The 12,309-nt window shown below is 41.8% G+C and overlaps 2 protein-coding genes across 2 annotated transcripts; one reads left to right on the top strand and one right to left on the bottom strand.

Annotated features, from left to right (window-relative positions):
• Nucleotides 1-181: 181 nt before the first annotated feature.
• si:ch73-303b9.1 (uncharacterized) lies at nucleotides 182-1,422 on the top strand. Its single transcript, XM_020508696.2, has 3 exons — nucleotides 182-303; nucleotides 453-1,160; nucleotides 1,336-1,422. The coding sequence occupies exons 1-2, from the start codon at nucleotides 279-281 to the stop codon at nucleotides 1,157-1,159; spliced, it is 732 nt and encodes a 243-aa protein (XP_020364285.1). The 5' UTR covers nucleotides 182-278; the 3' UTR covers nucleotide 1,160; nucleotides 1,336-1,422.
• Nucleotides 1,423-2,506: 1,084 nt separating this feature from the next.
• On the bottom strand, nucleotides 2,507-3,803 carry LOC109877843 (intraflagellar transport protein 52 homolog). The gene is made up of 3 exons (XM_031834993.1): nucleotides 3,502-3,803; nucleotides 3,268-3,417; nucleotides 2,507-3,119 (listed from the first exon to the last, which is right to left on the bottom strand). Exons 1-3 carry the CDS (start codon nucleotides 3,574-3,576, stop codon nucleotides 2,940-2,942), a joined length of 405 nt encoding a protein of 134 aa, XP_031690853.1. The 5' UTR covers nucleotides 3,577-3,803; the 3' UTR covers nucleotides 2,507-2,939.
• Nucleotides 3,804-12,309: the final 8,506 nt, after the last annotated feature.

Here is a 12,309-nt window from a genome sequence, read left to right as displayed (position 1 = left end):
AACATTTATTTTTACTGCTCTAATTACATTGGTAACCAGTTTATAATAGGAATAATGCACCGCAGGGTTTGTAATATATGGCCAATATGCCTGGACACAGCCCTTAGCTATGGTATATAGACCACATACCACACCCCCTCTGGTCTTTTTGCTTAATTATACACCCCCTCCACCTTGTCGTTGCGGGCCTTCATTACCAAACAGGTGAGACAATCAACCAGCAGATTAAAAACAAGCTGCATTGTAATTAGGCAACCATTCAATGATTATCTAAAAACATGGATGAGGAGCTTGCTAGTGCTGGTAAGAAAACAGATTTATTTGGCAAAGCAATTTGACTCTCTGCATAGGGTACATTTATGCAAATTAATCTGAAGAATAATCTAAACAGTTGCATGTTAAGTCATGTGGTGGTGAGACATTTTAAATGTGTTGAATTATTTGCTTCACAGATGCGTCCATGAGTTTTCAGTGCCCATCTCCCTCAGAGCTCGACAAAGGCTTCTTGGACCAGAGTTTATCTGCGTCTGCTCTGTCACTGATGGGACAGTCCACATCGGTGCTGCCTCCAAATAGAATTGTTGTTGAGTACTATGGTTCCAAACAATCCCTCCTGGCCTCCCTGTGTCAGTCTCCCAACCCTGTGTCCCCCTCTCAAGCCATGAACCTGAACTCTAAGGAGGCTATACAAACACCAGGGCTCACTATACCTGTAGAGAGCAAGTCCTCTACTCCTGCTGAGCAGGTCCTCCTCCAGAAACCCAAACTAGCCTGCCCATTGGATCTGTCCTACATTGATCTGACTGCCTCGCAGGTTGCCTGGGAGGTCTCCCTAATCAAACCTGAGACTAACAGTCCAAAACCGATCCTTGAGTCAAGCACGTTGGAGACTACCTGGAGTCCCAAGTTCCAGTCTGCACCACCATCCCTGGCTGAGATCTCCCTGATCTGGTCAGGCTCACCCTCACATGGAAATGACACAGAGGACAACCAAAAGTCCTGGAAGGAGGTCACTATGGGTTCGAGTCTCAGTTCCAGCCTGAGCCAGACCTCAGGTTCAGCATCAGCAGCTGAGGATGAATGGCATAGACGCACAACCATCCCTACAGGTTTTGACAAGCCAAAGTGGGGATGTGACAGTGCTGTACTGAAAAGTTGAGGTAAGGTTCTCCGGTTCAGTGACTTATTTTTTTTAGTTGCTGCCGTGTCCTGGCCAGAAAGTATTTTTGCTGTAAGCGGACTAGACCTGGCATGAGATTTCCTTGTTAAACTAAGACTTCAGAGTTCGTTTTAATGGTTTGTATATTGACATGTTCTCTTATTTCACCTTTACAGACCTTAAGGAGGATATTCAAGATGCCTGTGAATTTTATTTTACATGAACCTATTATAGTAAATAAAGTTTTGTATTGCTTAAATTGACAGTGCCTCTTGAGTATTTAGGGAATGACGCAAATGCCAACATTTTATGATGCTATAGCACAAACAAGTGTATTGAATGAGGTTTCCCACATTTAGAACACTAAACAAATCAACTCTCTTCAGTTTGAGGATATGGCGTTACATTTTTTTATATTTAATGGAGAAACTAAAAAGAACGATCTAGACACTGGCTTTGGCTATTTTAACCACACCTGTTATGGACATGGGTAAAATTGAGTGCACAGCCATGCAATCTCCTCAGGCTAACATTGGCAGTAGAAGGGCCTTACTGAAGCTCTCAGTGACTTTAAATGTGATAGGGTGCCACCTTTCCAACAAGACGTATCGTCAAATTTCTGCCCTGCTAAAACTGCCCTGGTCAACTAAGTGCTGTTATTGTGAAGTAAACTTCCAGGTGCAACAATGGCTCGGCCGTGAAGTGGTAAGCCACAGGAGCTCACAGAACGGGAATGCTGAAGAACTTAAAAAACCTGTCCTAGTGCCAACAAGTTTGGAGGAATAATGGTCTGGGGCTGTTTTTCATGGTTCGGGCTAGGCCCTTTTTAGTTCCAGTGAAGGGAAATCTTAACACTACAGCATACAATGACATTCTAGACAATTCTGTGCATCCACCTTCGTGGCAACAGTTTGGGGAAGTAAATTCCCTGTTTCAGCATGACAATACCCTGTGCGAGGTCAGAACAAAAACACCTTTTGGGATGAATTTTAACCCAGGCCTAATCGCCCGACCTCACTAATGCTCCTGGCTGAACGGAAGTAAGTCCCGACATCTTGGAAGGTTTTCCACTAGGAGAGTGGAAGGCTGTATTAGCAACAAAGGGGAGACCACCTCCATATTAATGCCCATGATGTTTGACAAGCAGGTGTCCACATTTTTGGTCATGTAGTGTGAAGTCACTGGTTGATAGGTCAGAATGGGGGAAAACCTGGTCTGTGTGTCATGTTCCTGTATAGGAGAAATGGGATGAATCATTTATGTACATTAATGTCAACCAAGGCCAAGATCAACAAATAGTGTGCATTTTTATCAAAGACTCAATTGGTCATATCGCTCACCTGGTTGAGCTTCTTGAACTCTACAACCTGGAAGATGTGTTCGGCATCCCTTTGGTCTTTATCCAGCTTCTCACCCCCAAGATGTATCCACACTTCCTCACGTAGAACTCTAGATTGTCGTCGGTGCTTGCAGGAAGAATACAGAACACTTTCTGTTAATGCTAGATTCAAATATAACCTGTGGTTAACACTTACATTTGTTGGAGAGCTGTGCCAAACACAATCTGAGGTTTCATCCAGGTCAAGCATGGGGGGAGGCAGGTCCCTGAAGACAGGCGGAAAGACCTGCTCAAAGCAACCCATAGGAGAGCACACACATTTTAGAGGGATGGAAAATGTATAATTTTCTACAATGATCAAGTGTGTATTGTCACATTTTAATAAATCCCAGTCAATTAGCAAAAAGTGTTGTTGAATACAGTCTAGTGCACATGCCATTGTCAGTCGAGTGTACAGAATCCACATTCAATCTGTGAGACGGCTGAGCTTGACAGGAGCTGGGTGAGATTGTGTAGAGCTGGAGAGGGGAAACCTACAGCAGGCTCCAGCTGGGGAAGGGGAGTCTCAAACTGAGGTGTGATCAGCTGGAGGGGCTCATGTTTGACATCTGCTTGTAGGAACTGCAGTGGGACAAGTCAAACACACTGGTGTCAACAAACACACCGTAAACATGTAGGCAAAGCAGACAAAACATCATGTAGCCACCAACTATGGCCTACGGTAATGAACTGATGTCTGTCCAGTTTCTAAAGCATTATGTATTTCCACCTGATGACTTGGGGAAAAGTGTTTGATAGCTTGAGTAGACATGTCAAACAGGGAGGTAAAGTCTCGTGGGTTTTCCTCTCCCTCTTGCAAGCATACTCGTAGTCGCACAGACAGGCAGCCTGTGTCTGGTAGCATGGTGTAATCTGGGATCTGGGTCAAACACAGAATGAGAAGTGTCACTTCTAGAACTAAAAGGTAAAACTGCAGATCATAAAACATTCCTTGGCTTCTCACCTCAGGGTCCTCTGCATCTATCTGGTTCAGATTAATTTGATCACCCATTATCCACTGGAAAATGACATCCTGCATAACAAAAATAGACAGGCAACATTACAACCTAATGGAGTCAGTAGGGGATCAAATAGTGGTTCACCAACCATTACATCATCACCATTACAGTGGTTGTGATCACACTCTCACAACTATTCTGGTGTTGCTGTGAAGAAGTTAACGAGCCTGCCATGAGGACGTCGTCAAATACCAAGCTGTACTGTTCTGGTCCGGTTAAGTCTCTATCATAATTGCAAGAACCATGCTGGAAAGGACAAAAATATCCGAACCAGCACAGTACAGTTTGGGCGATATGATCATGTGAAAAGGGTAAAAGAGCGAGCACAATTGGCTCTGATTAATGAATCATTTACTTTACCTCACATAAGTCTCATTCCAAATGTCGTAAATTGTTGGTTATTTGCACGAACCCAGTCTTCACTATGAGTCATCCATACATCAATTGTCTTGAATAATTTATTTATTAACTAACTAAACAATCACAGAAGTGCACACACAAACAAACAAAGTAAATATGGTTACAAGAAATGATAGGAGAATGTGCCCTAGTGGGCTAAACCGGCATGGCCAGCTTGTTAGACAAAAGGGGGAGTGGGGTTCACCTGAGAAGTCACTACAGAGTGATAATTATAACAATTGAAATGCTAATCCTTTGCACATGAACACTCACTCATTCGGGAACAATTGCAATCAATATATTTACGCTCAGTGTGTCGTCTTGATCGCTGTTGAAAAGTTTGTTCCTTTTGTAGAATTGTCCGTCTCTCTCTCTCTGTCTGTCTGTCTGTCTGTCCTGGTTAGAGGGGATAGTTCAGAGCGACATTCATTCATGCTGTTGTAGAATAGATGTTTCGGTGGTTGTCGATCTTCATGTTCGATGATACCGAATTTCTAGCTGCAGACTAGTAATTAATATCAAATACTTGTTCTTATTCTGTCGGTATCGATAGTCTAAGAGTTTAACCACATGGTTGAAAGATTGAGCAAGGGTCTGCAACCTATGTCCCCTCGTAATGGAGAAAAATATGGTCTACTGAGAATTTCTCAAAGTTGGGGTTTTATTCAGAATTGCAGAAAAGGGCCTGTCCCATGATGTCCGACCCTAACTGGGCTCATGGATGAGTGAGGATGATACTGTTTGTAAAATTGTGTCATGTGATCCTCTGATTTAGTTAAACTCAAAAGGGAATTGGAGTTTCCTTCATTAAACAGTCCAAAATCACATGACACAATTTTACAAACAGTATCATCCTCACTCATTCATCTTATACAACAATTAGATGTAAACCTTATATCTGTACTCGCATCCTACCATACCCTTGTCTGTACATTATACCCTGAATCTATTCTACCACGCCCAGAAATCTGATCCTTTTATTCTCTGTTTCCAATGCACTAGACAACCAGTTCTTATAGCCTTTAGCCGTACCCTTATCCTACTCCTCCTCTGTTCCTCTGGTGATGTAGAGGTTAACCCAGGCCCTGTAGCCCCCAGCACCACACCTATTCCCCAGGCACTCTCATTTGTTGACTTCTGTAACCGTAAAAGCCTTGGTTTCATGCATGTTAACATCAGAAGCCTCCTCCCTATGTTTGTTTTATTCACTGCTTTAGCACACTCTACCAACCCTGATATCCTAGCTGTGTCCGAATCCTGGCTTAGGAAGGCCACCAAGAATTCTGCATTTTCCATCTCCAACTACAACATTTTACGACAAGATAGAACTGCCAAATGGGGTGGTGTTGCAATCTACTGCAGAGATAGCCTGCAGAGTATTGTCATACTATCCAGGTCTGTACCCCAAACATTTGAGCTTCTACTTTTAAAAATCTACCTTTCCAGAAATAAGTCTCTCACCATCGCCACTTGTTATAGACCACCCTTTGCCCTCAGCTGTGCCTTGGACACCATATGTGAATTGATTGCCCCCATCTATCTTCAGAGTTTGTACTGTTAGGTGACCTAAACTGAGATATGCTTAACACCCTGGCCGTCCTACAATTTAAGCTAGATGCCCTCAATATCACAAATTATCAAGGAACCTACCAGGTACAACCCTAAATCTGTAACCATGGGCACCCTCATAGATATCATCTTGATCAACTTGCCCTCTAAATACACCTCTGCTGTCTTCAACCAGTATCTCAATGATCACTGCCTCATTGCATGCGTCCGTAATGGGTCCGCGTCAAATGACCACCCCTCATCACTGCCGAAAACACTTCAGTGAGCAGACCTTTCTAATCGACCTGGCCCGGGAATCCTGGAAAGATATTGACCTCTTCCCGTCAGTAGAGGATTCATGGTTGCTCTTTAAAAGGGTTTTCCTCACCATCTTAAATAAGCATGCCCCATTCAAAAAACGTAGAACTAAGAACAGATACAGCGCTTGGTTCACCCCAGACTTGACTGCCTTTGACCAGCACAAAAACATTCTGTGGCGTACTGCATTAGCATCGAATATCCCCCGCGATATGCAACTTTTCAGGGAAGTCAGGGAGTAAAGGAGGGGACTGATCACGCACCCCTGAAGGGCCCCCATGTTGAGGATCACCGTGGCGGTGGTGTTGTTACCTACCCTTACCACCTGGTGGTGGCACGTCAAGAAGTCCAGGATCCAGTGTTCCTTTTATCCAGGTGTGAAAGGGCAGTGTGGAGTGCAATAGAGATTGCATCATCTGTAGATCTGTTGGGGTGGTATGCAAATTGGAGTGGGTCTAGGGTTTCTGGGATAATGGTGTTGATGTAAGACATGACCAGCCTTTCAAGGCACTTCATGGTTACAGACGTAAGTGCTACGGGTCAGTAGTCATTTAGACAGGTTACCTTAGTGTCCTAGGCACAGGGACTATGGTGGTTTGCTTGAAACATGTTGGTATTACAGATTCAGACTGGGAGAGGTTTAAAATGTCAGTGAAGACACTTGCTAGTTGGTCAGCACATGCAGAGTACACGTCCTGGTAATCCGTTTGGCCCTGCGGTCTTGTGAATGTTGACCTGTTTAAAAGGTTTCAATTGATCGATTTTAGATAATAAGCTTCTTGTGTTAATGTGCAGAAAACTTAGGATTTTACAATAGCAGAAATCAGTGAAACCGATATAGGAGCACAAGTCAGAATTGGGGTTAGCAACAGTAGATGGGCCATGGTGTACATGCATCTTTCCAGATATCATCAGCAGTAATACAATCAGGGCACGGCAGAGGACAGTGAGAACTCTGCAGTGTTGATTTATGACATTTGAATGTGCATCAGATGGCCACAAGATCATATTGTACAGCAATGTCATCAGGTAACGTGAATACAAATTCGGCAAGAGGTGGTTGGAATAGGAGGGGAGGCCAAGAGACTGTGTAACCAATAGAGAGTCAGAGTCCCAAGTGTGGGAACAAACAGTCTGCCCCAGGGTTGGGTAAACAAGCAAGAAATGTTGTGTGGTCCTCCCGCTACGATTTGGGAAAGCATGCAGTTTATTAGGCAACAGATGCAATAAGTTATGAACTTCATGAGGTGATGGAAGTGCAATGTGATGAGCTTGATGCTCATTTCCAATAAATATTGAGGGTCTAATTCTAGCTGCCATTTGAGTAATTAAAAAAAAAAATAGTCCATGATAATCTCATAATGTAGGCTATATACGTGCACTCTAGCCAATGTGCCATACTGGAGTGAGCGCACCTGCCAATACCGGAGTGAACACACTATATAATTAATATTTTTTGGTGAGAAAAACAATCAAGTTGAAAATGCGATGGGAAACCCATTTCACTTGTATTTTGTTATTCGGTCCATGGGAATTTAAACGCAAAAGGTACTTATGTGCATCACGCATAGCCTTTTATCTGCAACAAGTCAATTTGATGGAAACACATCTCTGATGGGAAAATGCGCATATTGTTTTTATGCTGATTTTAGAATAATTGCATATAAATCTGTGACCAATTGGATGGAACCCTAGCTATTGTCCTTGTTTCCTCTGTGGATCGATGTAAACTTTTATTCCCAAAAGCATGTCAATTGCCTTGTATTTGGTGCGCTAGTTAGGCCCTAAAAAAATAGGCTTAGGATACGCAATAACGTCAGAAACAAATCATGAAAAATTCATGTATCCTATAGATATGAATAGCACAATGATACATTTATGGATTTTTAATGCATTGTTTTCTCTCTATTCCACCTCTCCCACCTACCCGCCCTTCACCCATACAACATTTCATGACCTTAAGCCCGCACGCCCTGTGGATATAACCACAGGGGGGCGGGTTATAAGTCAACCCGCGTATCACTACAACAGTGGACTAATGAAACAAACACCAAAAGATAGTTTCCTTAAAGGCGTAGGTTTAAAAAATAACTATTCCTCATGTAATTGATTGCAGTATGTTCAGTCAGGAAAAGAGTGACACAGCTATATGTAAATTGTGTTCATGATTGGACTGACTGTATGTCCTAGAGGAGATCCTTTGTCTTACAGCTCACAGTAAACTCTTCAGGCCCCAGCAAACAATGTACAAATCATTTGACACAATGGTTGTGATACAACATTGTATCACAAAACCAAAAGTTGTATCTCCAAAGCTTGTGTAATCATTTCTGTTTGTAAAAACTTTCCGTTGTACTACTTGAGTGTGTACGAGCCAAATCAGTAGTTCATTCAACACTGGACAAAAATATGAACAAAACATGTAAAAGTGTTGGTCCCATGTTTCATGAGCTGAAATAAAAGATCCCAGAAATTGTCCATACGCACAAAAATATTATTTCCCTCAGATTTTGTGCACAAATTTGTTTGTCGTTAGTGAGCATTTCTCCTTTACAAGATAATCCAACCACCTGACAGGTGTGCCATGTCAAGAAGCTGATTAAACAGCATGATCATTTCACAGGTGCACCTTGTGCTGGGGACAATAAAAGGCCATTCTAAAATGTGCAGTTTTGTCACAACACAATGCCACAGATGTCTCAAGTTGAGGGGAGCGTGCAATTGGCATGCGGAGCGCAGGAATGTCCACCAGAGCTGTTGCCAGATAATTGAATGTTAATTTCTCTACCCTATGCCACCTCCAACATTGTTTTAGAGAATTTGGCAGTACATCCAACTGGCCTCACAACTGCATGGCGTCGTGTGGGCGAGCGGTTTGCTGATGTCAAAGTTGTGAACAAAGTACCCCATGGTGACGGTGGGGTTAAGGTTTGGGCAGGCATAAGCTACAAAATGGCATTTTATCGATGGTAATTTGAATGCAGAGATACCATGACGAGATCCTGAGGCCCATTGTCGTGCCATTCATCCACCGCCATCACCTCATGTTCCAGCATGAAAATGCACGGCCCCATGTCGCAAGGATCTGTACACAATTCCTGGAGGCTGAAAATGTTCCAGTTTTTTTCATGGCCTGCATACTCACCAGACATGTCCCCCATTGAACATGTTTGGGATGCTCTGGATCGACGTGTACGCCAGTGTTCCAGTTCCTTCCAATATCCAGCAACTTCGCACAGCCATTTAAGAGGAGTGTGACAACTATCCACAGCCCAAACTCAACTAAAAAGAAGGTAGGGGCGTTGTATAGAAAACCAGTCAGTATCTGGTGTGACCATTATTTGCCTCTATGCGCTGCATGAGGGAAATAGTGGTCACACCAGATACTGACCGGATTTCTAAACCACGCCCCTACCTTCTTTTTTTAAGGTATCTGTGAGCAACAGATGCATACAGTATCTGTATTCCCAGTCATGTGGAATCCATATATTAGGGCCTAATGAATTGATTTAAATTGACTGATTTCCTTATATGAACTATAATAATTGCAGTTTTAAATTGGCGTTTTATAGTTTTGTTCAGTATAAGATGCCAACAAATAATTAGGCTTTGACACTGATTTCAGAGGTGTTCTCTGAAAACATTCTCTTTCACACACAAAAAAAACATTTACACTGGCAGCCCCACAAAAAAATGTTTTACCAAGTTTTTATTTGTTTTGTTATTAGTTGTTTGGGGGGGGGGGGGGATTACAGGTACAATATTCATATCAATTCCTATGTTCAGTTCATATCATACTTTCCCTTCAATATTCTCCATATTCCTATTGTACCCGTGGGCTGCCACTCAAAAGTAAGAAATACATGCAGAGGAATGATCCCATTAGAGGAGTTCGTAGTAATAAAAACAACAGGTGGGTGTTTCCCTACCCCCACCACCTGTCCCCCAAGTCCCCCTTTCCAACCCCCTAAACCACCAAGGCTGCCATTTCAACTCCCCACCACCCACCCACCCAACCCCTTCCCCGTGGGCCTGAAAGCAAAGAAAGTAACAAAGATTTAAAAAAAAAAGGTATATAGTTTGTTTGTGTGTGTTGGGCTTTAGCTGATATTGTTCTTTACAGAGTCAAGCATTTACACAGGCAACCCAATTCTGCTATTTCTTTCCATGAATTGGTCTTTTGACCATTTTTAGATCAGCTCTGAAAAATATCTGGATGTGATTGGTCAAAAGACCAATTTGTAAAAAAATAATATTTAAAAAAATAAAAAAAGAGGGTTGCTAAGACATTGATGACGCATGCCATATCTTACATGACATATCTTACATGACATATCTTACAACGCCTGGATAGATATTTTATGCATCAGCTAACCACATCATATGTTATAGCAATCTTGTGCCCGTCGACAACGTGGAACGCAACCATTGGTTGATGCATGCAACGTCTGAGCAGGGGGTACACGACCAAGGTCACTGATTAAGAACTCCCCTCACCTGGTCTTGGTCTTACACAAGTTGAAAGAAAATAACAAAAAACAGCAGACACTCTGCATGGAATGAGTTTGACACCACTGGGATAGAGTATCTGTGGCAATTAGTCGCTTTATACATGCGGTAAAGAGATCGATGAAAAGCACACCGTAGGTAATAGAAGGAAATCATCATTGGCGTCCATTCAAAAAAGCTTATCTAACGAAGTGTAAACTCATCAAATATGTCATGATTCATATGTTCTAACAGGCCAACAATGTGCTTACTAAAACATGTATATATATTTTTATATCCGACTGTTTTCGGTGGTGGCATATGAGGCCGTTTAACTGTAATGCAGTTGATTGGTGATGATGACATGAACATATGTTGGGGCTAACATCAACACAATCATTATATTCAGATTTTTACCTCAACATAGTTATTAAATACACATATAAACAATAACCGAAATGTAAGCACTTTTTGATGACTGGCAATGAGGGGATTCTGGATCTGTCCCCACAGGGGGGGACGTGCGTCGCATTCTATTGACGTCTTTACCACATGTATAGTGACGAGGGCGGGCTTTGAAAATATGCGTTTGCAACTCAACAACATACAGTCCTCACCACATATATTTGGACAGTGAAGCTACATTTGTTATTTTTTGGGGGCTCTGTACTCAGTGTTTTAGATTTGAGATTAAAAAAAATGCTATGAGGATATTTTCATACATATCTGTTTTACCATTGAGACATAAAAGCATTTTATGTATCTAGTCCCCCGCACTCAATGACTACATCAAGCTTGTGACTACAAACTTGTTGGATGCATTTGCGGGTTGTTTTGGGCGCGTTTTGGGTCATGTCTTGCCCAATAGTATAACTGAATGGTGAATGATGTCGGGTGTCATTTTTGGATTCACCTTTTTGGAAGTGAAAATATATGTTTTGTTTTAAAATCTTACATTAATTTGGATGTTTTCAGGATCATAAACAAATCATGAATGAATCATGAATAATGACAAAGTTAGAGGCACAAAGATGATATTCCTCTGAGGAGCCCCCACTGGTGTAAAGGGAAGACCACCTCCTCAGTTAATTTCAGAAAAATGTAAATAGTGAAACATTTAAAAAGTTACTTTTTAGATAAAACTATCCTAAATAATTGTTTAAAATATACTGTTTTGCAATGAAGGTCTACAGTAGCCTCAGCAGCACTCCGTAGGGTAGCACAATGGTGTTGCCAGAGTATAGCTAGTTTCCATCCTCCTCTGGGTACATTAACTTAAAAACTTAAACCTAGGAGGCTCGTGGTTCTCACCCCCTTCCATAGACTTATACGGTAATTATGACAACTAGCGGAGGATATCCTCCAACCTATCAGAGCTCTTGCAGCAGAAACTGGCATGTTGCCCATCCAATCAAAGGATCAGAGAATGAATCTAGTACTGAAAGCATAAGCTACAGCTAGCGAAGACTGCGGTACATAAAATGTGCAGTAGTTGACTCAAAGAGAGAAAGACATAGTTGAACAGTTTTAAACAAATGAATTTCTTCAAAAATGAAGGAGAAGTGAGAGAGAAATCTATATTTAGTTTTTGTTTCACTTACCTAGCGAATGCAGCTAGTTTAGCCTACTCAAAGACAGAGAGGGTTAGCTAGCTGGCTATCCAAAACTGGAACTCTTCCAAGTCATGGTAAGCTTTTGGTTTTATGAATTTATTGCCAACGGGGCCCACCAGTGTAAATGCTAAAATTCTTGCTGACTACACTGTACTGCATAATTGTAGTGTGTAATACACCGTGATAATTAATTTTCAGAAATCATGGCAGCATCAGCATGGATTTGGAAGTTTTCAGAAACATCTTCTCAGCTCATTTAGAAATAAAATGATGGCACCATTCAGTTAATATTAGGCAAGACATGTCCCATAATAAACCAAAAACAAATGGCAAATGCAGCGAATGAGTTTGTAAAGTAACAAGCTTGATGAAGTCATTGAATCCAAG

The sequence above is a fragment of the Oncorhynchus kisutch genome, linkage group LG1 (genome assembly GCF_002021735.2).
Source record: "Oncorhynchus kisutch isolate 150728-3 linkage group LG1, Okis_V2, whole genome shotgun sequence".
In the NCBI taxonomy this organism is placed as follows: domain Eukaryota; kingdom Metazoa; phylum Chordata; class Actinopteri; order Salmoniformes; family Salmonidae; genus Oncorhynchus; species Oncorhynchus kisutch.
This window is presented reverse-complemented; position numbering and strand designations above follow the sequence as displayed.